This window comes from Stegastes partitus, unplaced genomic scaffold (genome assembly GCF_000690725.1).
Source record: "Stegastes partitus isolate 25-593 unplaced genomic scaffold, Stegastes_partitus-1.0.2 Scaffold138, whole genome shotgun sequence".
Lineage (NCBI taxonomy): Eukaryota > Metazoa > Chordata > Actinopteri > Pomacentridae > Stegastes > Stegastes partitus.
This window is the reverse complement of record NW_007577869.1, coordinates 171,697-198,130: the sequence shown is the minus strand read 5'-3', so window position 1 is coordinate 198,130 and position 26,434 is coordinate 171,697. Positions and strand designations below refer to the sequence as shown.

At 40.7% G+C, this 26,434-nt stretch overlaps 1 protein-coding gene across 1 annotated transcript; it reads left to right on the top strand.

Annotated features, from left to right (window-relative positions):
* Nucleotides 1-458: 458 nt before the first annotated feature.
* cd82b (CD82 molecule b) lies at nt 459-25,599 on the top strand. Its single transcript, XM_008278922.1, has 9 exons — nt 459-573; nt 7,431-7,503; nt 8,688-8,760; nt 13,522-13,646; nt 15,560-15,634; nt 17,736-17,834; nt 19,797-19,970; nt 21,977-22,060; nt 23,647-25,599. Exons 2-9 carry the CDS (start codon nt 7,441-7,443, stop codon nt 23,722-23,724), a joined length of 771 nt encoding a protein of 256 aa, XP_008277144.1. The 5' UTR covers nt 459-573; nt 7,431-7,440; the 3' UTR covers nt 23,725-25,599.
* The last annotated feature ends 835 nt before the right edge of the window (nt 25,600-26,434 follow it).

Below are 26,434 nucleotides of genomic sequence, written 5' to 3'. Positions count from 1 at the left end.
AGTAAAACTAACAGAGGTAGTTCCTGCTTGGGGTTTGCCAACATTTGACATCAGCTGGGAAATATTTGGAGCATAATGCAGCTGTGAGCACATTAAAAAAAAAGTGAGAGGGAGTTTTTGCAGTGTTACGGGGACTTGTGAGTTAGTTTGCAGTGTATTATAGTGAACAGGACGTGCAGCAATGGCAAACAGGTTGCCACATGATGGTAATGTTCCACAGTGTGGTATAATGGAGGAAATGCTGTGCACCTTTAATAGGTATTTTAAGGTAAAACAACAACAAAGCTTGCCATGCTGATGTCGTATTATTTACATTAGGTGCGCAGTGATTAAAGGTAAACACACCTGTCTCCTGCTCTACAGCGCTGGGAGCTGCTCGGACAGGACAGGGTTAAACATGTCTGCCGCCACACGGTGGGGGTGTGAACATTTTCCCAGACACACACACACACACACAGATAGACTCGGACAAACACACGTTTAGTTTCTCACCAGACTCTCCAGCCACACAGGCAGCAGCAGAGAAGACGAACCGAGTCCTTAGACAACCGTGAACTGGACACCGACTCCAAAGTAAGTCCTGATGAAGGTTACACGTATCCTCGTTGTATAAAAGTAAGATTTACTGAGTAGAAAAGGGAACCTTTGTTAGCTTGTCGACGTCTGTTTGGACTTGAGAAAACTTCGTCTAACAGTAGAATCATCTCTAGGGACAGTTTTTTTTTCTTTTTTTGCTTAACTTGCCTAAAATGAATTAAGTCCAATGGTTAGCTAGCTGTGTGAGCTAACATTAGCTAACGTTCTTTTAACCAATTAGTCTGTGATAACTAAAAGCCAGATAGAAAACTTTTCACTCCGTTTTGAAACTTGTGGCAGATAAATTAAATACTGTGTTTGATTTGCACCTTTCCCATTGCTGACACCTCGGACTTATTAGTCATACAAATCATAATTCAGACTTTAAACTGTGTCCGCCCTGTTTGCCATGCTAACCTATTTATGTGTGCATTTATTACATCCGTTGGTAGCCTTAATATCGGGTGTGAAATGTATATTTTCACCTGTTTTTTATTCATATATTGGGTTGTTTCTATGCTGTGGGTTTTAAAGAAGTTAAATGCACTGTGGCTCTCTTTAAAAAAAAAAAAAAAAAAAAAAGACCTAGAAGAGTAGCTTCACTGTTGCCATCATAGTGAATATTTCACTTCATATAAACCTACTGAGAGAATTTACATCAACTTTTAAACCGTACAACTAGAAAAATGTGTGCGTTGTTGTTAAGCAAACAAAAATAAGAATTGATTCTTCTGGGACACATGCTTGACAGGTGTTCAGATGTCACAATAGTGAGCAGTGGCGTATCACTAAAGTCTGAGACCCATACAGTCCCATGGGCCCCTTTCCCCCCTTTTAACGCATGCTTTGTCACATTAGTACAAATGTCTAAATGAACAAGTGTAAACAAATGCATCGTCAGTGGTAATTAGACTTATCAGTGTGGAGGAACTGCGCAATCTGAAATTTCAACACATTTCAGCCTCTTTTTTTCAACGTACTGTAATTACTGTGTGAAGCTTCAATGCAAAATCATTTCTGTCCCAGTTTTTTTTGGTTTTTAAAATACCCTGAGCAAAAGACAATGGTGGAAAGCCTACTTTGTCTGGCAATTATGTTTCCGAACAAAAGAAAATCAAATAAAACCTCACCGGAATGTTTTATTTTTTAAGTTTCCAACAAGTGCCATCACAGTTCAGTCCCTTGTCTGGACATTTCGACCCAAAATAATTTGGTTCCAAACCTAAAATATTGGTTCACAGCAAGAGCCCGATGCCACTTGGATCCGAAAAGGATTCATGACAACATCGGCGTCGTGAGTGGGTGTATGTGACAACAAACAAGCAAAATGGAGAACAAGTGTGTTAACTGGTCGGCCGAGTCGATATGAACATTTTAAGAGAAGCTCAAAGACTCCGCTCAGAAAAACAAATTGTATGCAGAACTTGCTAAAGAGCTGGCAAAAAACTGCCACCTGCTGGACTCTCGCTTGGAACCGAAGATGTTGTCAAAACGCGTTGGTTTCCCACAGGGCAGTGAGTTGTTGTTGTCCTGAGGGGAAGTGGCGCACAAAGGAGAACCAAACTGCTTCTCTGTTGCTCTAAAAGCCTTAATTGATGTAACGTAAAAAACTTTAGAAAGCTAAATGTTCAACCCAATATTTATTAACAGATGGCATAAATACTAAAACTGAAAACTAAGGCATGAATCCTGCTGCCACTCTCACACTGATTAACTGATGTTAATACAGGAGTCCTGTTAAATAGTAACTCGGCCTGAGTTACACCAAACTTTCCTGATGCTGCTAAAGATTTTTTTTTCAGCAGTAAACCTGATCTGCACATGATAGTAAGTTACATGAGAAACATCGGCATTGGTACAATACTTATACGGTAAAAATGTACTACGAATATCAAAAGACTACTTGATGTTATTGTTGCAAATCTCCTTTCAGTCTAAACTTCTGCAAATGGCTGCTGGAGGTAGTTCACTCCTGAGTTAAACAGGAGATAGTGAAGCTGAACCTGCAGCTGGTTTACCCTCTGTGGCTATTCTGAAGCTGAATGCAGCGCTATATGCAGCGTTCTAATATTTGATCGCAAAACATGTTGCATAATATGAAACTTTTTTTTTTTTTTTTTGAAACACTGCGTTCACAAGAACTTTGCCTTGGCTGCTGTCCATGTGATGGTGTTTTTTTCTTGCATCAGTGCATCACTGTGTTTGCAGAACAATTTTTGAGTGGGCTAAACCATTTGCACCTTTCAGAGGGGTAGGGCAGCTCAGAAGCTCAGATGAAAACAGTGGTTTAGTTCCAGGCTTTGGGTGGTCCTTTCCATGTTGGGTCCTTTGGTAACTCCACTATGGCCCTCGCTACAACAACCCTGATTATAAGCTGTACTGAGACAAACTGACAGGAAGCCATGAGCAAGCCACACACATTCTAGGTAACAGTCATTTACCACAAGGGCTCATGCAGTCCTCCTGCATTAGCTGCAAGCTTTTAAGCAATTCTGTGGTTTACAAGCAGAAATTAGTATCCGAGAAGCCAAACCTTCAGAACCTGTCATAGCCTGTGCTCTGTACTTATATTTATTTAGTTTTGGTTAAAAAAAAAATTATGAATAGGTTCAACTCATTACTCTGCCTCTGAATGTGTCCTTTAGGATTAGTTGTAATATTGTGATTGTTAACTGTTGGGTAGCTGCATGTCATGTCTTCAGATCAATGTCGGAGTGTTGGACTTCATTGAGTGAAGCTACACATTTCCAGTTTAGATTCAGCTAGTGGTACCCCGAGACTGGTCTTTAAGGGATTAATAGAGTAGTGTTTGCTTTTTTTTCTGTGATTTAAATCAGCCTAAAAAAGACAGAACCATTTCTCCTGTTGTTGAAGGCAGATTTTTATTCTACCAAATCTTCTTTCTGTTTTTGTAGACATCATAAAACAAATTTGGTTCTTGGTTTCGGCTCATCAGACTATGAGAAAACAATATAAAGGCTTTTTTCACTTTGTAATTTGTAAGTATCATTATTTTTTGTATATAGAGTAAATTATTAAAACGATGATCTGATCGTGGTCCAGATCTCTGTTTTGGTTACCATAGATTCATCATCATTTCCAGTGAATCATAAGAAGTTACCTGGCACCCAGTCAACCCATTTTTATCATGCTGGTAAAACTGATAAATGGGAAATCCCCTCCATCTCACTAAAAACACTGAGGCTCATCAACCAATGAACCAGCTAAACATTGTCTAGACCACAGATCTCCCATGAGGAATACCCCAGATGAATCAAACATTTATAGACATAAACAATATATTTTCCCAAAAGGTTATCAGCACCAGCAGCCCTCATCCTGTCATTTTCACCCTGCGTTATTACTCACAAAGCTTAATTTACAACAAAGCAGTTTGTAGAAATGTTTGTAGAATGACACTGTTTCCTCTTTCTCAAACAGAAATGCTCATTTATTCAATTTTGTCACCAAAATGTCACTGTAGCAACAAGCTACATCCTGTGCGTGCAGAAGGATAGATGACATCGTTGCAGATGTTAAAGCAGGAGTCTGCCATGGTATTAAGGGCTTTAATATTACAAGGATGGTGTAGGCATGTTCATCCCAGTGCAGTGGCCTCACAGATGTGTAAGTGGGTCATATATGAATATGTTAGGAGGAGGTGGTGGAGGGAGGTTGGCACACTGCCTGACTTTTTGTGTTCAACAGGGTTATGCTTGATCCAAGCTGGTTCCATTACAGACAGTTTCTGCCATCTGCCACTCATGCTGTGCTCATAATCATATCTATACTGTGTACTTCTGAACTGGTTCTTTCTACAGTAAGCGAACACTGATTTCAGGTCAACACTTTTATTCTTTTACTGCACCTCAAACACCTTGTGTCAAAGCACAGTGGGAGAAATGAAGGCTGCAAAGAGGGGAAAATGTCTGTGTGAGTTCACAGAGTTTGGAAAGTTCAGGTGACTCATTGGCAGCTTTTTCAAAGTCAGTTCTGTTGTGCACATGGTCTGTGCAGCAGCCTGATTCTCCTCTCTTCTTCTTTAGCTTTCCCATTTCTGATAAACATTGTCTTCTATAATCATCTTTTAATTTCAGCAGCAATACGTATTCTAGTTGTTACACAAGCTTATAAAGGCACTGCTGGCATTGCCGTTTGGCTCTGCTGCGAGTTTCCATTGCCTTGTCCAGTCTTTATTTTCACTTTGGAACAGATTTGTCATTTACTTTCAGGGAGTCCAGTGTGATTGAGTTTGCCTGCGTAAGGTTCAGAAAAAATAATGCTATAAAATGACGCCACACTTTATCTGCGCAGTGTGTGAGCTCATATGGACGCTCTGCAGAAAGAGTGCAAGAATAAAGTCCAGAATAAACTGGGCTAGGCCTGTTAGCCTATTGAATTTGTTGTTTGAATAATATATTAAGTAGCACTGAGGCATTGTTAGGGACCGTTCAGTCAGATGGATGCGCATCAGTCAGTAAACAATGGTTGTCATAACTAAGCCTTTATTTTTTTTTTCTTTAAATCTGCACTACTACTCAGCACTGAAGCATAAAGGCCAACAATCTCCTTTAAGGATTATCTACTTTGCAGGGGTATCTGCTGTGGGGTTTGGGCTTTGCACTGTGTTCTGTTTTGTAAACATGATATTCTGTTGGTATTTAGGTTACATGACACATTTAATACGTTAGTAATAGAACTATTAATGTCAGCTATCTTTTGATAGACCAACTCCACAGATTGTGTGCTCCACATAAAGCTTAAATCCAGCCAAGCATGCTGGACCAGAGGCATATACAGCATGTCTTTGTCTGTGTTTGCATTTGATTAGTTGAAATAATTGGGCTCTTGTGATGGTTCCCAGAAGTTCTAATTATATTACTTGGTGAAACCTAGCTTTCAGGTTTTTTGCGTCCTCCTTACCCATGAATCTGAACTTTGTGATGACACCAAGAAAATCACCAGTATGATGGGGGAGATTTCCCCATATTGTTTTAGCGATGTGTTACAAATGTACAGTTTGTTTGCTGTACTGCAGTGAAGTATGACAAGTTTTTTTTAGCCTATTTTGGGGGATTTTTGCTGTTACGTGAACAGCAGATGGAGATAGACAGGAAATGGGGGAGTGAGGGGGAGGGGGGGAGTCCTGCTGGTCGTAAGGCAAACTGGAAATTCTGCAGCAAAGCGGCCTCACCTTCAGTCACTGGGTTACCACAGCATTACAGCATTTTTAGACAGGTGTTCTTTTCAAATACTGATATATTTAAATGAGGTTGCCACTCATTTCCTGTTTTTGTTCGTGTTTTCCTGTCTTGATGTCTTGATTTTATTTTAAAGGTAGCACTAATTTACAATATGTAATATCCAATAACATTTTAGCCTTGGTTGCAAGTGACAGTTGTACTTTATGAAGCATTCTTTTTTTGTCACGTACTTGTCTTTAGTCTAATCTCTAAAAAAGGAAGTTAGAGTTTCTTACAGTCACAAAAAAAAAACGAGGTAGCCCGTGATCAATCAAAAACAAACACTGCAAAATATGGGACATTTTAAAGGAGTTGTAAATAACTGTGTCCTTTATATTCAGATTTATTACACAATGAACATCAAGTGGTGGTTATTAACTTCCATAAGTAGTATACGTTTATAATTTTTAAAAATACAGCTGAATGCACAGTATTATAGATGCAGCGACCGGAAAGAGCCGACAGTTTAAATGTAAAAGACACAGGGAGAAGAGAACAGCTTGTCATCTGATACATGGGGAGTTGTCTCCATAGGATATTTTCAGACTGCTCAAATAACCACAATGGCTGGTTATATTTTCAGTGCTCCCAGTGTAGGAAAAGGTCTGGTTGTGGTAAATATTTTCTTTGGACTTGCGAAGGTCAGGCTGAATCATGTTGCCAAGAGAGTTTCATGAAGTGTGCTGTATGTGTGGTGCTGACTTGGCCTACAGGTGTTTTCTCAAAGGAAAATGTTGCTCACAGAAAAGTGACTGAATTCCGTCACATGTAGGAAACGCAACAACACAATGAGTGTGAGGTAAACTGATTGTATAACAATGCAGACGTCACTGTAACATGTTCAGACTTCATCTCAGACAGTCACACTCTTGCCCCAAGGGACTGATTCACAACATTATTGTGTTGCATGTTATTTAGTCATTGGCCATCAGCCAAACCTACTGAGCATGGTTTTATTCTGGCTACTTTTGAAATCGTTCATAAAATTGAATTGTAAAGCGCTGTTTCTAACCAAGGTTGTTGTTACTAGTAAATGCAGTTGTAGATAGGCCTAGTTTCCCTCTTCCTGTGACGACAGTAGCGTACGTAACCACATGAGCGGCCATGATCGTGGCTTCACCGCTCATGACTCTGTAGTGGTCTTTCCTCCCCAGTCTTTCAAACCAGGGTGGTTTCTCTTCTTTGTGAAAATTACAACGGCCCTTGTTAACAAGCTGACTTACAAATATTGTCTTAAAACGTAATATTCTATAGCAAGAGGAAAATTGTTGTCTCATAAAGTTGGGATTAGAGGAGTTCGGGCTATTTAAGAGTGGAGAAATTCGGCTGTTGAAAATGAATTGGGCTGTGGGTTTTTTGCTTTGAAGATTAAAGCTGTTTAATCAGGAATCCAACTGTGCAGATTCCCCCGTGTCCTTGTTCTATAGTTCTCTCACTATTAAGGCAGGGCTATCTCAAGGCTAACTGTCTGTGTTTTTTTTTATTTTTTTTATTGTGTCTTTTCTCCATCTTGAATCTGTTTATGTCTGTCTTTTTATCTTACGCCCACACCATACTGCGATGTTGCCCTCTGAAGTTAATTTATCCAATAAATTCTCTTTTGCCTTCCAGAAGCACCACCATGGGAAAAGGATGCATTGCCGTTACCAAGTACTTTCTCTTCCTCTTCAACCTTCTCTTCTTTGTAAGTAATCACATTTCTTCATCACTGTTTGGTTTTAATGCTGCAATATTTGCAAACGCATGTCAAAATCATGCAATATGACTTCCCCTTTGTCTGCAGCTTTGTTTATCGAAGATAGAAAGATAGCTGTGCTGTGCTACTTCGGCTGAATCGGATGCTTGTGACGCACTGAGAACCGTCTTGCAGTTTTTAGGTTTTTATTTGAATAAATGTCTTCATTCAAATAACACCAGATCTAAGTAGAGATACTTAGGGAAATGTTACTGCGGCTGTGGCTGTGCCTGCGGCAAGAGACTTTACAGTGCAGTCAGGTCTAAACAGCAGATGGTTTCCGTTTGTTTCCTCCTCTCCTACACTGGCCACAACATAAAGTCCAGGGGTTGATGAAACCCTGGACTCCTAAAACTGACTCTGCGAGGATGCCCAGACCTTTCCAATGAGTCTGCAGCTATAAACCTGATGCAGACCTTTTGATGTGAACACTCAAATGGTGTCTAATAGGAAGCGTGTGTGCCTGTATCAGTCTTTGTCCGTGTGGACAGATTAGACTAGGGGAGTCGAGGGGAAGCCAGGAAGTGGTGGGCTAATGATGACTGCCCGGAGCTTACCAGTCTCTCTAAATGAACAGTTTTTAACCAAGGCTCTAATTACTGTTGTGGGGCTGGGAAGGGGCAGTCGTACAAGCGGAAAGCTGATGAAACAACAGAGTCTCTCATCTAAGGATTTTGCCCCCACTACAGTACCCCACAACTTCTAAACAAATGCCCGCTTAATTATACTGACACTCTGAACTTCATAGCCTCATTACAAGGGTACATAAGGTAAATCTGATCATTTTGTGAGACTTTCAGATGCCAGTGACAAAATGTTCCAGTCTAGAGGTGGATTCTTCTCATGTCTTCTTGACCCTGCCATCCTTTGTCACTTTTTAGAATGTGCGATTGAAAACAGGGTGCTAATTGTAAGAAATGCCAGCAGTGTGATTCTCTCATTCCTCTTCCCATCCTCAAGTGTTATTGAAGAACCAGAAAGACAGAGAGAAGAGTTTCAATCTGATTAGTCCCAGATGTTTCAGAGCAAGGAAGCAGAAAAAAGCTCCTCTATTTAAGACACGCCAGCACAGATTCTGTGTTTTACTGTCTTGGAGATTCAGTACCTGATTCTTTTGTATTTCTCCTCCACAGATCTTTGGGGCATTGATCATGGGCTTTGGTGTGTGGGTTCTCTTCGATAACCAGAGCTTCATTGCTGTTCTACGTAAGTGTTGTAACACTTAGACACACCCACTGCCTTGCTGACACATCTAAAAGTGATAACACTCACTTAAGAAAACATTCAGCACTTTTCACCTGAGTGCTTTTAGCACAGTGGACGTGAGAATGGAGATTGGAGAATGTACCAAATCCGAAAACCCTTGGCCTAATCTATGCAGCTTTTTGTGGATTTTATCCTGTGGGGCTCATTCCCAAGGAACAACGAAAGGATGTTCACACCAAACCAAAAATGTGACTCACAGATGAAACTTGACGACTTCCTCAGCCATGCAAAAGCTGCCCTGTAGACATACAGACACACATTGGCAGGCACATCTGTGGGGAGTGGGTTCGTCAGGGGAGGGAGGTGACGGGCTGATGACTACCAAGGCAACTCAAGTTGTTTCATCTAATGTTGGAAAATAGCAGTTGTATTTCCCCACAGTTTTCTCAGTGCTTTGAACTTCTGTGAACCCTGTTATGTTTCCTCAGATTGCAGAGGTGCATAGATGTAATCTCCCACCCTCACAGATATCGTCACAGATCTATTTGTAGATGCTGCTAGTTAGAAAGACACCAAACCTCCACATAGCACGCTGTCAGAAGCTAGGTTATCAGCGTTTTTGAAGACAACAATGTGTCTAACTTAGGTTATCTGCCGTAAAGACACCAGAGAAAGCATAATGAAACCCAGGTCCTGCCTTGCCTGAAAAAACAGGGAACTGTGGATGGAAACTCTTACTTGCCATAAATCTTTTTATAAATGCTCTCAGTGTATTCATCCCACATGGAGTATTTCCAAGAGCAGCAGTTGAGTTTTCTCTCAGTTTATAAAGAAAAATTCTTTCAATTTATTATCTGGCAACTTAGAACATGTTGGAAGTCGAGTATAGCACTGCCTTCAATGAGACTCTGAAGCCTGTTTCCTATAGGAGATGTGCACATGATGTGGATCGCAAAGCCACTACTACGAATAATAATAATGTTTACTCACTCAGCTCAACTTCAGATATAACTGTAAGTTGCATCACTTCTGAAAAGACTGTGAGATTTACTACTTTCATACAAACTCGGTTAATAACATTCAACTTAAATTGACAAATGTTTAATGTCCCACACATTCTCTGTTTCTCTGTGCTCACATGTACTACATTTTAATACATCATACACTCCATTAGGACTAAATGTTAACCAGCAGTCCACTCTTGGTCAGACAAAGCAAATATTCTGAAAACATCATCTTGAGTTATATATCCATATATATATATATATAGATGGATAATACTTTCTACTAATTCACACACAACATAATAAGTGGATTAAACAAGAAAAGAACCTGAAGAATAATCAAAAGTGAAAATCCTTGTTAGTTGCTGGACCAAGTTTTTTGCTGCTTATAGTCAATACTTCGGTTAAGTTCTTTGACAGTGAAACAGTCCGATATCTGAAGGTCAAGTAAAGCTGAAAAACAGCTGAAGTGGGAGTTTTTCTGCTACTTTGACTAATGGGTTGTAAAAATGCTCTAGTTATGACGGGGACCATCTAGAACAGACCTTGTTTCCAGCTATTTCAGCTCTCGAGGTCACTAACAAATGAGGAAACACTCCAAGGTTGTTATTGAGCTGAGTTTGCTTATCTCTAGTAAGGCCTCTGCAAAATCAAGGCAGTGCAGTATCCATCATGTATGCCAGCCCCTGGCCTATTGTTATGATAATCCAGCTGTTCCTCCAAAGATAGCACGATTCACTAATACCCTCAGGATATTCCTCCTATGAGGGGCTTGGTTGCCCTTATCTCCTACATATATTTTTGTTTCCTGTACCTAGGAGGGGTCAAGCTCAGCTCCTCCCTGGACTTCTAACCTCACTGGAAATCTTTTACCACTGTGCAAAGGAACAAAAAGCTGCAGGCTGCTCTGTTTATTGATTCTGTGTGCTTCCCTCCAAAGTTGTACCATTGCCTGACCATAAACAGGATCTCTGTGTTTTCAGTTTCCATTCTTTATGAGTTATATTAGTCCAGGCCTTTGCAGCTGTCCCAATGACTTCAAGCAGGAAAAATATGGGAATGTTATGGTTTCAGGCCCCCTTTCTTTTTCAGTTGAAAGGACATCTTCCCCTGACTGTATACACCTCTGTGTCATTACTGTGATATTAGCAGTTTACTCCAGTGACATGATACCTTGAGTTTATCTTGCTAGTGCTTGTCAAAGCACAGCTTGCCCTCATGCTTGAACAAAAGTCAGCCTCGACAAGAAGGTATGTGAGCCAGTGAATGTGCCAATTCCCATTTGGAAATATGCTTAAGATTATTTCAGAAACTTTTAACAATTCATAAAGAGAGAAACTGAGAACTGTGTGCTAAAGTTATTTTTCCTTGGACTATTTAAACTTAGAACAAACTCAAATTCAGCACAAAGTTGATCTACTTATGTTTACATTTTTATTCTGTATGTAGTGTCAACCATGACTTTTCACCATCAGTATGCAAACTGAATGAGCGGCTCTGGTCATGTTTACAGAGGGTCCTGCAATACCAAACAGTCCTCTCTCCTCTCTCAGCAGCCTTCTTGAAGGGCACCATAATTCTTTCCCCTTTTACATGGAAAGTTCCATGGAAACCACTCAAGGAACTATTTTAGAATATCGAGCAGAGACCTACATGGAAACTTGCCATAGTACACTACAGAACAGCACAGTAACCAGGAAAACACATGCTGACTGCAGGAGAATTGTATGTTTTAGTTATACCACAGAGGAACACAGATGCTAGCTTTGAGGCAGGAAGCTTGTAAAGTACAATATCTGGTGCTCTACAAGTGTGACACACCTGCAGAGGGTCTGAGAGGAAACTCTTTCATTTTTGTTGTTGTTGTAGAAGACTTTGCTTTTAAGAATGTGTGTTAAAAATAGCCCAGAATGCATTCAGTGTTTTATTGTTAGCTGCTAGTGGATGTAAGAGGAAGCTGTTGATTTATTGATTAAATGATTCGCCATAACTTGTCACAACAGATAATTATTTTGGAGTTACTTTAGTCTTGCATGACGTTTCCTCCAACTCCAACAAGCACAGGGTTGCAAGGAAACCACATGCAAATATCTATGTCAACCATAGTTCCCACCATCAATAACCCTAGATGCTAGCTCTTCATCTGCATCGAAAGAAACATTCTGATGGTTGCTGCACTGTACTTAAATCAGTGCAGTTAAAGAGACTAAAAACGTGACCTAAATAGCGTAGTAGCGTGGATTGTGCAGTGTCAGCTCAAAAAAAACCTCACTGTTGTCGCCACTAGCTAGAGCCTCAGTACTGTGACTGTTAGCAGTTTAAGACTTCTACTTAAAGGGTTTCATGCATGTTCCCAAATCCTCCAGGTAATTAATGTGTTAAAGAAACCTGCAGACATCTGTTGCTTTTGCAGATCCTGGTTGTGTGTGTGTGTGTGTGTGTGTGTGTGTGTGTGTGCTTGGAGGAGGGAGGGGGGGACTTAAATAACACACTTCAACGTATTGCTGGATATAGAACATACAGCTCTGCCTTCCTTTAAATGCTACCCTGTAGCCACATAAACACTCTGCGTAAGTTCGACCCAAGTACTTATAGCTTTCAATTATTTTCAAACCACCGCTACATACGCTGATGTGGTCGCTCATGTAGAGTCAGCAATGTACACGTTCTTTTACAAGTTTACTGAGTGCATCTAATTAATAGACTACAACATGTATGTGCAAAATATGGTATGCATATTTTTTTGCTGTTGCACATAAATCATCTGAGCTTTTTCATTTTCTTATAGTAATGCAGGCTGTATCCTGTGTTAATGAGCACATATGATAAAACATTCGGAGTTCTTTAAAGTAAGGTTGTGCTCAGTAATGTTGGATTTCGCAATGGCCAACTGACGTTCTTCATATACAGTCTGAAGTGCAGTTATAGAGCTGTAGTCGGAGACACAGCTCGCTTTTACACTCTATGGGGTAATTAATATTCATTGTGCATCTGCCAAGGAAACATGCTTTATGTGAGCATAAGGAATCAGCATCTAATATGTTATGGGAATTATAAATAAATACATCTAATTAGCTTTCTTGTGAGCAAGCCAGAGAGGAGCGCTGCATCATATTCATACATATTAGAGCAGCAGTGGTGGAGCTGCTGTCTTTCAGCATCTTTACCAAATGTTTGGGAGTCAGTTATCTGATAGCTCTGCCTGGTTTGCTTGGCTCAGGAATAAGTTGGAGGCGTTTCACAAAGCTCAGATTCTGGCTTCATCTGCAGACCGAGCTCTGACTCTCTGGAGCTCCTCCAGCCCAGATAAGACACAGTCACATAATGGCTCCAGTTTATCTCCTCTCCAACCTTCCAATCTTCATTTTCAGTCCTTGCCCCCTCCTCCTCTGAGTCTCTCCCACTCTACATACCAAAGAGAGAAATCAATTAATCTCACCACACGTTGACTTGTCTTGGTCCAACTCTCTCTGGTGGCCTACTGTATTAACATAATCTTTCAGGGGGAAAAAGTATTTGGATGATCTGAATTCAACACAGAAACATTTCTGGTCCACTGTAACCGTCTGTATCAAAATGGTTTTGCATTTCAATGAGGCTGAACTGAGTTGCATTTGTTTGCTGGCACATGCTGCTGAGTTTAACTACAAATGCTGATATTTGAATGTTAAAACAGATGTATAGGTTTTAGCACCCTTCCAGGTTTTGGTGGTTCTGTGGATTTTAAACTCCTCCTGTGCTTTTCTGTCTTCTGCAGAGGAATCGTCACACACTGTGAAAGTGGCTTCATACATCCTTATCGGAGTAGGCTCCCTGTCAATGGCCATGGGTTTCTTCGGCTGCATTGGAGCCATCTACGAAATCCGTTGTCTTCTGGGTCTGGTGAGGAATTATGCTGACTTTGAGCTCTAATGCCACATTAGACAGCTTGGTTTTATTCACTAAGCGGCAGGCGTGGGGTTAACACCCCTCACCAGAGGGTGTGAAACTGGTGTAAGATCTAACATCTGACATGATCCGGTCAAGAAAATAAATACATTTAAAAACAAAAGCTTTAAAATCCCTGGGTTTTAGACTTAATCCTCATGTCTCTCTTCACTCCTTTTGTATTTTCTGTTCAATTTGGTTCATTGTAAAAACATAAAATGCTCCAGAACTATTTCATTTTACTTACAGGACATGTCTACCGTACTTCTACAGTTTTTGTGATTTTTGCGATTCAAGACACAAATGAATTCAATTTAGTTTTATTTATGCGCATTGCAGCAAAAAATACTGTAAGTCATCTCCAGGCACTTGACAGAGTCAGGTCAAGATCTTACAGTGTTGTAGAGACAAACCCAACAATTCCCCCTTGAGCAAGCATTTGGTGACAGTGGGAAGGAAAAACTCCCTTTGAATGCACAAAAGCTACACTTGTTTTTGTTTGTTTGTTTTTTTGCACAAAACATTCACCTAAACACACCTGCTCAAGCTCTCAAGCATGGCTAAGAACACATGATAGATTCCTGCTGACAGTAAAGCCCTTCAGCATTTCTGCTAATGTGTGGGGCCAGGGGCTCGCAGCATGTGTGGATTTACCGAGGAGAGGGGGGGGGTGAAGGGGATAAAGCCAGGGAAATGTAGGGGGTACAACAAGAGTGGGGATGGGTGCATGACCTCTACAGCATAAACCTGTTAGGGGTTAACCGAAGAACTGCTGTGACCTACTTCACCCAGTGACAGTGACCAGCTGGCAGTAGACCCCCCACCTTCTCACACAATCACTCAGGAAAGACACACATAAGGCTGTCCAGGAAATAACAGTGCCACTCGGGGGCAGCACAAACAAATTGTGAACATTTGTTTTGGCCACCCCGACAGCCGTGTTCCACTATGTTCACCAGTTAGCTGCTAGTGCCCCAAAGCCCGACCATTCTGTACTGCTATAATTGCAAAATGTGTGGCTGCACCTCTTTGTCGTTTAAATCAATCGCAATCATATTGGGCGCAGCTAAGCGATGGACGCAGCAATAGTGTTCCTGCAAAATAGTTATGATCCATCCATCCATCCATCCATCCATCCATCCATCCATCCATCCATCCATCCATCCATCCATCCATCCATCCATTATCTTTACACCACTTGGGGTGTCCTCACGAGGACACGAACCGGGGACCGGGGGTGCTAACCACCGAGCCACCTTGCAACCCAAAATAGTGATGCTGACAATTGAAACTGATAATTCACTGAAACAAACTAGCATAGCTGCTTTACTGCACAATCTAAATCTTTGTCAAAACGTATCATTCTCAGTGTGGTGGGTTGCTAGCCTGTTTCTGTTTTGTGTGGTGTTGTTTCCTACAGTGAAGCGGATTTTGAAAACAGCAACACATAGATAACAGAAGGGAGTGAGAAAGTCGTGTGAAATGAATTGTGCAGAATTGCAGGATTATATCTGCAATCTACATCTGGTTAATCAGACTAATTAGTTGTCGAACAAGTAGTCTGGAGTTGGTTTTTAGAGCTTCTTTACTGAAAATGGCTGCCTGCTGCTACTGAAAATAACTGGGAGTAGTCAAGTTAGTGGCCGGACAGCTTTGAAGCTCTGCAAAGCTGAGAAGAGCAACAAATTCCTGTGATATTTCTACTTAGGTCCCTTAACACATTGCTATTGTAAAAATAACAACAGATTCTAGCTTCGTTGTGATTTTTTTTCCCAACAGATTTTCTGTTAGTATCAGCAGTTTTATCAGTGTGTTAACAGCACGGATTGTAAATATTGTATCGTAACTTTTGCATTTATCCTCCATAGTACTTCACCTGCCTCCTGCTCATCCTCATTGCCCAGGTCACTGCCGGAGTTCTCATTTACTTCCAAAGAGATCGGGTAAGACACTAGCTGCCGTGTTCTTTGTCAGTCTGATTTTCTCCTTTCCCTTATTTCTTAATTTCACTTCTCTCTAATTTTCCGCTCCTTTCTCTATAGTGACCTTAATAGTCTTATTCATCTTAGCTTTCCCTTTCACCCTGTAACTCTTGTTTACACTTTCTTTCTTCCTCCCATGACCTTTCCCTCGGCGGTTACAGTTTGGGTGTATTTGGTGCTTATGCTTTCCATTTCACAGCTGCGACTGGCTGCACGTAGGTCTTAGATTAACCTGATAGAGAAAACCCCTGCATCCTGTGACGAAACACCACTTCATTGTTCAACAAATGTAAAGTGACAGGATGTCAGTTTGGATGCTGGTAGAACGTGAGATGAAACAGGTGGACCGAAGGAGATATATGACAACGATACAGGAAGCAGCAACTCTTGCATTGAATGTTTCTATTGTCATTGTTGTCCCCGCTGGGTGTTGGTTTGTTTTTTTGTCTTAGGGAGAGAGGGCACACAAATTCTTGCTTAATGAGTAAGCTGAAGCTGCTGTCATATTTAATTGGCCTGTCTTACATTACCTTATCTAAAACAGTAATTATCACCCTGGGGACAGAAACCACGTTCCTCTTGTGTGTCTGATGACACACTGCCCCCTACAGATGGAGATCATCATTTTCAGCTTGTTGCTGAAAAACTAATGAAACTGTGATACTATTATTTGATGCCTTTGATAGATAAGTAAGACCAGAGGGAGCTTGGCTAACCAATACTCAAACTAGAAAACAAGTCAAACAGGTTACAGGAAACTATATATCATGGCTAAACAGTGAAAACCACCTGCCTCAAAAATGGATGTTTACATATTCCAGGTAAACTATAGGCAAAAGTGTTCCCTTGTGGGCTAAGAAGACTAAGTTAGCCACAACAAACAATGACAAACAACCAAAAAACTTAACAACTTAGAATATTTGTCATAAAAAACAAACAAATCTGTCAGAATGTGAAAATGACAGTGATCTCTGAACCCATGAGGAGGGCCTGATTTCAAGTAAGGTGTTTTTTTTTTGTAGAGTTCACATGACAGAGATAGCACTAAGTATGTGTACTGACACGATAATGCAAGCACAAGAGAACATTGTGGTTTAAGACCTTTGAGTAAGCTTAAAGGTAAATGACAAGTGATCTTACAACAAGACGAGTGTACTTGACGGTGAAAGAAACCCTTAGAGGAAATTAAAGCATTACACATGGGTGCAGCAGTATTGCAAAATACATCCACACATTAAGTGGAATTTGTCTTTATTACATATCTGTGGGCCATTTACTGCATACACCATGAACGCATATGACAGTATGTTTTTTTCACTAAAACCTTTTCGATCAAATAAGAGGTTAAATCAATAAAGCAACCAGCCTTAAATAATAGAACCAGCCATGTTTGTTTGTCTCAAAGGGAGCGTTGTGTTTGAGCACACCAGTGTCTCAGACCGGTTCCATACAGGACAAAAAGAGCCTTTCCCTTGATAAACTTCACCGCTGTAGGACTCAGGAGAGGTGGAGGCTGTTTCAGCTGTCAGCCCTCCAGCTTGTGTGTATGTGTGTGTGTGTGTGTGTGTGTGTGTGTGATAGCACGTGTGCGTCTGTAGCCTGCGACACACTCCCTGTGTTTAAGACTCACCACAGGGCAGGGTGGTGCCCTTTCCCAGAATAGGGTGAGGCTCTCACTCATCTCCTGCAGAGCTCAGAAACTACATCCTTGCCACCACTCTGTGGTCTTGCACACATAAACACAGTCATTCTCTTGCTAAGCTGTTTTTGTGCAGTCTTGCAGCCTTGCAAGGGACTTCACAGGACATTACCGACTGTGGCCTGAGAAACATAAAGTTCAGGGGTGATATAGAATCTTGGGAAAAGCCTTAGTGTGGTTGTTTGTTTTCTTGTCTTCAACACAGTTTCTCTGCCCTACACTAAAGATTGATGTCCAACCCTCTGAAGGCTCTAATGCCTTACATCTGAAAATGAACCCTGATGTAGTTATGTACAAATGTGATGTTTTATCAGATTATTTAACATCTGTACTGATAACAGCGTGATTTCATCTCCTTTCTAGTTGAAACATGAGATGTCCAACATCATAAAGACCATGATGATCAACTACACTGGCCAGAACAGGACCACGGAGCACACCTGGGACTATATTCAGAGGACGGTGAGCTTGAGTTTCAGTTTGTTTACGTGACTTATCCATGACTCAGAAAAGAACAACTGACTTTTTAGAATTTTTTGAACAGCAATTTGTAATCCCGAAAATATGGCTAGTCCTTTGCTTAATGTTACAGCCCATAAGGTGTCAGTTCTAACTGATATGAGCACACCTGTGATCACCTATTAGAAATCATTTGAGCTGCTTGTGTCTGTTTACAATGCAGCTGATAAATTCAGTTCCTTTAAATAAGTCATTCGGCAATAATTGTCTTCTGTCGTGCAAACAGCAACCAATCTGAGTTCATGCTGAGCACAGCCTAAATAGTTTATCACACAGCAGCAGAGCACAGTGAAGGTTGATTCTGTGCTGAGGAGTTGGAAGCGTGCAGTCTGTCACCTGCAGCTCTTCATCTGTCAGCTCATTGTTCTGCTCCTCCTTGTTCCATCACTCCTTTGCAAAAATGAAAAACGGTCCAACTGGCTGAAAATGACAATGACTTGCTTTGTAGACACATTTTTATGAACAGCTGCTTTCAGCCCTAAACTTGCTTGGGAATAAGCTTGTGACTGCTCTAAAATGAAAACAACCCCATGTTTCACCAGTGGAATGCACTTAATGTGAAGCAGGAGCAAAAAGAAATGTTAAGCTTGCATCAGTTTTAAATTAAATTTTGAACAGCTCTGCTTTGGCTGCAAGAGTCGAAGTAAGTTGTGAGGCTCAAATCAATTAGATCAAACCAGAAACCATAATGCTGGATTGCATGTTGCATCACTTCTTGTAAATCCCTTGTGTGTGATGCAATTTGAATCAGTGTTGGACTCCACTGATAAAATTCCTGCATAGAAGTAATTACCAAATATACGTACACTGAGTGCTAGTTGCAAAATAAAACTATTTAAAAAATACTGTGAGATGTGGGGTCTAATTTTAACATGTGAGGGATTTATCTCTATTAGACAGTGCTAAAAATAAAAAAAGACCAAAAGATTTTCTGCATTGTTGGATCCACCGATACATCTTCTGCCAATGTTTTTACAAGGATGTGTGTACATAGACAGAGTTGTTATCTGAAGTGACCTTTACAGTAACTTCAGCGTGTTTATTTTTAGAATGGGTGGCTCCAAGTGTGAACTCAGGTTTTACGTAACTGCACTCAATTTACAAAAAGACTCTTTTTCATTTATCCCTAATGGTATCTACCCATCCAGGCATTTTTCACTTGAATTTTTCTGCAACTACCCAAATACTTAAGATGAATAGCATTTTGTTTGGCAAGCTTAAAGCACTGGGAAGTACCACTTGTCTTTGTCACTTACTTTAGACGAGCCACAGACATGTCCAGAGTGGACAGTTTTCACAGATACTACTGTCTGATGAAGAAATACTCACAGTGAAAACTGTTGACTGCAATGTCTGTGGACTGTTTTAAATAACTGAGACATTGTTTCAGGAGAAACATGTTACTGTTGAGTTTTTCATATTTCTGTGCCTCGTGGTGCACAGACACAATTCTATTCACTTCCATTGTTTTCTGGTAGCCGCAAGTTTCATGGATGGAATTTCCAGTTCTCAGCTCATAAAAGTAAACTCATCAGACACCATTAGGGCAATGTGAGAGAATATTATGACTGTTTTGTACTTGGGAAGAATTGACTCATTAAACTAATCAGCCCATAGCCTATTTTTCCCCCCTATCTGCTTCCACCTTTTCTCTCTCCCTCTTTCCTGCCAAGCCTCTTTCCTTCTGGTCTTTCTGGAAACAACAGCCAAGAAGAGATTGGTCTCAAACACCACAATGCTCATTTACAGAGCCAATAGATTTGCTTGTTTTGTCTTCATGCTATGTTCCCATGAATTTCTGTCTCTCCTCTCTTTGATGTGCCCTTTTTTTTTGGTACCATTTCACTGTGGTTTTTCTTTGTCTCTCGATCTTTTGACTCACATCGCTCTTTTTCACATCACCAGATGAAATGCTGCGGATGGACTGGTCCAGGCAACTGGTCGGAGAATACTGTGATCAAGAACAGCACCCAGAAACTCTATTCATGCTCCTGTCGCAACGAGTCGCTGCCTGGCACCGACATGAAAGAAGTCGGCCTGTGTGAGCAGCTCTCCTCGGAACCACCTGTCTATGAAACGGTACAGAACACTGTGTGAAAGCAATGCTGTTCCTGCACTGAGGATGAAAATCTAAGTGAATTTACAGGTGCAGCCAACAGATGGGTATCCAGTCGGTCTCATCTTAGTATCTATGAAATATCGAGGCTGCCGTGGCAGTGAAACACGAGAGACACTCAGTCGATGTGCACAGGATCCCAATCGTTGTGATCATGCGTTCAGACAGTCTGCTGTCTGCCTTGTCGTTCAGATCCAACTATTCATCTTTCTGGGAAGGGACACTGATGCAGGTTTTCACAGTAATTTAATTTGATTTGATAAGCATCTGTGATTCATCACTGCACAGACTAGTTATCACTTAGTCACTTCAGGGTTTTGCTTTCATTCCCTTTTTTAAAATTTATTTTTAAAGTGATTCCACACAGGTAGGTTGTAAACTACATGGGCTTCCCTGAAAATCTGATTTGTGAAATTTTGGCAGGAGTATCTAAAATACTAGCAATGTGCCATTTTTGTCATGTTTTTCTACTTTTTTTTTATCTTCATCAAAATGGATCATGTTTAAAATGAGGCAACCATTATTACAAGATTCATGCTTGAAGGTGATTTAAAGGGTGCGTTCCATTTTCTGTGTCAATAATGGCAGCTATAACATTGATGAAGTGCTTGCTATTCCTTCTTTCCTTTGTAAAATAGAAACTAAAATATATTTCCTCAACACATGATTATCAACGAAGTGTCCTACTATTATTTCTGATCTCCCTGCCCTTGCTCTCTGCTGAAGGATGCTCAGCAGTGGATGCTTTCCATTGTTTTCTTGTCATTGATATTCTTATTAATATGAACAATTATAAATAAAAGCTAAATCAGTTGCATCATGAAGTGAGCTCCCTGAAGCCATGGTGTAGTTCGCATATGGCAGACATGCATTTAAAGCATTTTAGTGTTGTGTTGTCTTTTCCATTTAACTGTCATGGTGAAAGAAGGGTTTGCTACTTAGAACAGTGAGTGAGCGCTAAAATATTCTGACAAGTCTCGTGTCTGTGTGTCATACGTTTAAACTGGTCAACTTGCAATGGTGGAAGTATTTGAATCTTTACACATCTTTGTCTTTATCTCTACATATAAAAACCCTGCATTTAAAATCCTACTTAAGTGAAAGAAAAATAGTTTGATTGTATTCCACTAGATGATGATGATGATGATGATGATTATTACTAATAATAATGAGATAAATTAAGATTTTTTTTAACTTCTGAGTTGTTTAAGTGATTCACTGATCACGTGTGCAGCACAACAAAAATTTAAAGAGTAACTGTTTTGAAATAAGTAAAGGAAAGGACCTTAGAACATTAATCTATAGTAAAGTACCTTACAGTTGAAATTAAGTATAGTAACTAAGTAAAGTTACTAACAGTTACATTCTGTCTACTCGAGGCCTCAGCTGACACAATCTCCACTTTCTTCTCTCTAAAAAAACCCAAAAGGCTCTTTAGTCCCGCTGAGGTTAACATAAGTGCTAACATTTTCTCATTAAGTCCAGGCTGTGGTCATTGTTATCTGGTGATGCTGCAGCATGGCTGCATTGTTCTGACAGACCCCACACCTTTTAATCATTACATAACTTGGTCTGACGTGCGTTGTGTAACTTTGTCTGCCAGCTCGGTGTGGCACTGTGGTCAAGTGTAATCAGCCCAGTGAATACTGACAGCTGAGGCGAGCTATTTGTGCCGTGTGATTTGTTCAAACACCAGGAAAGCTCTACTGTTCTGTTGTTTGGTCTGCGTGTTTCAGAAACTTTACACTCTATCCACCAGTTTCCTCAGCTCAGCTAAGCCCTGTTATTCTTTCCCTCATTGACTCGGTCCAAAGCCAACAGTTGTGTTTTCAAACGGCTCTGTTCATGTCCGGCTGGGATCACGTAGTCATTCATCTCTCTGCATGTCAGCCTGCGACCCCCCCACCTCTATTCATGCCTTTCTTAACCTCATTCTCTCTGTTTCCCCATCTCTTGCTGTCTCCTGTAGGGCTGCATAACCAGCGTGGAGAAATGGCTCCTGGACAACTGTGGAGTTATTCTGGGAATCTGTGTCGGTGTGGCAGTTGTGGAGGTACAGTATTTATTTCTTCATGTTGAGATTTTTTGAAAGGCTGTCTGAAAAAGTACACGTTAGGAGCAAGCTTGTCCACATAATTAGAAATTCATGCACCAAATCCACGAGATGCATTTCAACACATTCAGAAACCAAGTTCAGATCACCAAGGATGCTGATGACACCGTTATCTGCCCCCTAGTAGATATTCTCTTTCAAGAACCAATGCATAGGATTTGGAAGAACTATCAACAAAAATGGAATTTACTATTCATAGGTGTGTTTTCACCTGTAATCACCTGTAACTTCCATGGCTGTGCTTACACTATCTTTAAATGAGCCCATCATATCCACAGAGGAACCTGCCATGTACGATGTTTCCACGTTAGGCCAAAATGGACAAACCAAACAGTGGCTTTAGAGAGGGCTTTTGGGGGAAAGAGAACCTCTAGTTGCCACTACATCCTACACACAGGTCCTTTCGTCATTAACATACACACAAAGTATGCAGCGACACTGGGTTTGCAGCTGTTGTCTACATGTTGGAGTAAAAGCATGTAAACCAGCAGTTCAATACTATATCCTGGTGCCATATGTAATGTACTAGAGTTCGACCGACTATCGTTGTGGCTAATTAGCAGACCCAGCAGTCAACACTTGTCCAATTATTGGTATAGCTTTTTTTGATTAATGATTCCCAATAAAACAAATTTGTTTTAAAATGCAATGCTTTGGATCCCATTCAGCCGCTTCTCTCTCTGTGTAGTCACCAATTTGTGAGCTTGACCGAACTACATCTAATTGGTTACTTGCTACAAGAGGCAGCCATTGAGCCAACCGATCACCGCTGAGGAATAAATGTTCATTTCACTAAATATGTGTAAAACATAAATTAACAAAAACGTTTTGTGTGTCTAAACTTTGGCACCAAGGCTTTCCTTTTTTTCTGTACATGTGTAGCAGTTCCTCGTATCACTTATTACTGTGGTCTCCTTGATTACTAATAATCAGTGTTGGTGTAGGACCTCGAAAAACATTTTATCAACTGATCCCTAATCTGTGCTTTAACAGACTTTGGTCTCAGTTATCATTTTTTCTGTCCATTACCGCTCATGCTCTGGTAAATATTAAGATTCAGTTAGTTAGAGGGAAACAGCTGGCCTCGTTGTGATCACAACCCTTCACAAAACCGTGTGTTGTTTCTGCACTTAAATAAAAAAAAATCATAGGGAACTACGGAGGTATCTGTCACCACCAAGAGAAGGTGTAGATCGAATATCCATCATGTTGTCTCTTAAAAAAAAAAGTACAGTTGCTTTGCTGAGACACAGTAAGAGGATGTTTTCTGGTTGCTGCATGTAGGTTTGATTCAAGGACAAAAATACTTAAGAAAGAAAAGTCAGATTAACTGGTAATTACATTCATATTTAGTGGCAGGCATACTGTGGACATTTTTGTAAAAGTTTTTCCCAAGACTCACAGAAATTGCAGTCTGTTGTAAATGTGTTTAAATTCCTCTGCTTCCACACCTGCATGTTTGAGTTGAATGCTCCAACGGTCAGTTTCAGCTCTGAAAACTAAGCTGACAACTCCATTTCTTCCAGCTCCTCGGGATGATCCTCTCCATGTGTCTGTGCAAGAGTGTCGTCCAGGAGGATTATACCAAAGTACCGAAGTACTGAGCTGAGGACAGAGCAGCTTCACATCACACACAGACGGATGGAGTCTCCCTCTCTCTCTCCTCGCCTCACATTCCTGCGAACACATACACACAAATTAAGACAGCTGTCGCCACCATTTCAGCTTCTCGTGTCCTCACAGCTGTGCAAATTTCTCACGCTCCACATGTCCCACACACACACACACACACACACAACACACACCTCTCAATCAAGCTTGACACACTTGTTGGACCTAAGTTGACTAGTCACCTTTTCTTTGTCTTATCATTCGTGTTTGTTTCAAGGAGACATTTATGATATTTTGGGGGGAAGCTGAAGAATTTTGTGGTTTGATGCTGTGCAAATGTTCATTTATATGTCGTCTTTTCTTCTCGGCTGACCTCAACGAAGCGCTTAACACAGTGGTAGAGAGAGCACTTTAGTGATACTTGGCGAGCTGGGAGCCAGAGCGTCCTCTGACTCCAAGGCAGGAAGATGAGAGGGGAACGGGAGGGTGTGGGTGGGTGCATGGTAGACCCATCTGAAGGATTAATGCCACTCTGTGATCCTGCATCTGGTATTTTTGGTGCAGAGGGTGGAGGAAAGGCCCAGGGCAGGGCTGCTGCGGTGAAGGTTTTGGCTTCTGTCATCAGCTCCATGTAGCCCCAGTGGCCCTGATATTATCCTCCGTTGACACCCACCACCACCACCACCTCCTCCTCCCTGCCGCTATCCATCATCTGTTAGCGTCTCTAAATCACGTCTCTGTCTTCCTTTTGGGTGTGTACGACTGGTAACCAGTAGCTCTTCAAAAAAGGACCAGTTCTGCATGAAGTAAGTGTGTGTATGATGTGTTGAGTGAATATTTTATTTCTTTTTTTTTTATACTCTTATGTCATCTGTTTTGTTTTTTTTTTACAATTGTGTATATATGACTTTGGTAAGGGCACTTCAGTGCTTTGTCAGCGTTTTATATGAGAAAATCTTTCACCCACATGCTGTTGTTTTAAGAGTCCTATTGTTCTTTGTTTCCTCTCTGTTGTTTATGATGTGCAGAGTATGGCTGCCACAGCAGCTTGTCAGCACTATTGTGGTCAGAATCGGAGAAATTGGAACCCTCAGTGGATCTGTCATCACTCTTAAAGCCATATTTTCGTTTCCTGAACATGGCGTGTGTTTGTGAACGTACAACCACCAACAGCTCGTGCTCCGAAACATCTTTATTTAAGCTCCTCACACCGGCCTTTATTTTCAAAAGTCTTGTTGTTACCTTCATAGCAGTTACATTGAAAACGGCAGCTGTGTTTTTTCCGTCTCTGCAGGATTGTTTGTTTTCTGAGGAGTCATTTTGCCCAGTTTATATTATCGCTAACAAGAGAAGAGAAAAACATTGATACACAGCAGCGATTGTGTTGCTGCAGAGGCTTCCAGAAACTGACTCTTCATCAACTATCTTTACAAATGTTTCCTCATCCCGTTTGTTAGCCACCTCATTATCTCAGTCCTTCCACTTCATTTCAGACACACTATTATAGCAGAATTTATGGTTAATTTAGTAGGTAGATTGCACTTTTATGTGGCTTGTAGTTTTTCATGCCATCTCACGCGAGTCTTCAAATCATGTTCATCGTTGCTGCAATTACACAAAAGGGAGGAAAGTGACCCTTAAAAACGGCAACTTCTACTTTATGATCTGCCAAATTGAAACATTAATTTAACTTGATGAAAAATGAAGGCTTTTTATTGTTTGAAATATTTTGTGTACTTTTTACAGGAAAAAAAAAAAGACGTGTGTAGTAGAAAAAAATATTTTCTGGACCTGAAAGCCATGTTTAGAAACTAATTGTTTATTTCTCTTTATTATCGAGAACTATTAATAAACCTGAACCTACAAGAGTCTGTTGACTTCTTTCATCTTGCTGATGGACGGTGGTAACATGTGGAGTGATGTTATGTCAGACTGGCTGCTGTGTGAGCTTCTTTTCTGATGTCAGGTACCAAAGGCAGCCAGAAGATGGCAGTGTATACTTAACAGTGCCGCTAGCTTAGGCAGAAATGCATTTGGATTAGATGAGCAACATAAGTGTGTTATGGTCTTTTGGGTGTATAATGAACAGTTCTTCAGCACTGCATTAATTATGTTCTAAAAACCTGCTTTCGAAAAGCTGCAGGTTTAATTATAAGCGTCATCTGAATTCTTAAATAATGTCTTATTCAACTACCTTCTACACCTCTACGCTAATTCATTCCTTCTTTTGATTATTTCCCAATTTAGTCTTTGTGTTTCCTCTTAATTGCATCTGATTACCCCGTGGCTCAACAGAACAAAGAGCTTCCACATACACAAATTTCACTGCCAGAACAGGAATTTTTTCCTCTGCACTAAATACAAAAAAGCTCCTCTTGTAAGATCTGAGCGCAGTGACTCTTATCAGCGAAAGGGAGCCTCATGATGTCACGTCACGCCAGAAGATAGTGCCTCACCGCTGCCTGCTGCTCTTCGGCAAAACACAACCACAGCAAAGACCTTGCTGCTCTAATCCGCTATTGTCAGAGGCACTTAACCTTGGTATAATGAGCTCAGCTTAGCGTTTTGTTCGGAGACTGTTTACAAGTTAGTCAACAGAGCTGCATCTCATCGGTAGGGTCTGAGGGCTTCAACATCCAAACACCAGCTTCTTGTTTAGAACACAATATTAGATATTAGACAGCTAGCAGAGGAGAAGAGATG

Excerpts from the sequence above, each read along its gene's own strand:
- cd82b (XM_008278922.1), top strand. The coding sequence starts at position 7,441 with ATGGGAAAAGGATGCATTGCCGTTACCAAGTACTTTCTCTTCCTCTTC. Across the intron at positions 8,761-13,521 it reads GAGCTTCATTGCTGTTCTAC|AGGAATCGTCACACACTGTG; the intron begins GTAAGTGTTGTA and ends TGTCTTCTGCAG. Across the intron at positions 15,635-17,735 it reads TTTACTTCCAAAGAGATCGG|TTGAAACATGAGATGTCCAA; the intron begins GTAAGACACTAG and ends TCTCCTTTCTAG.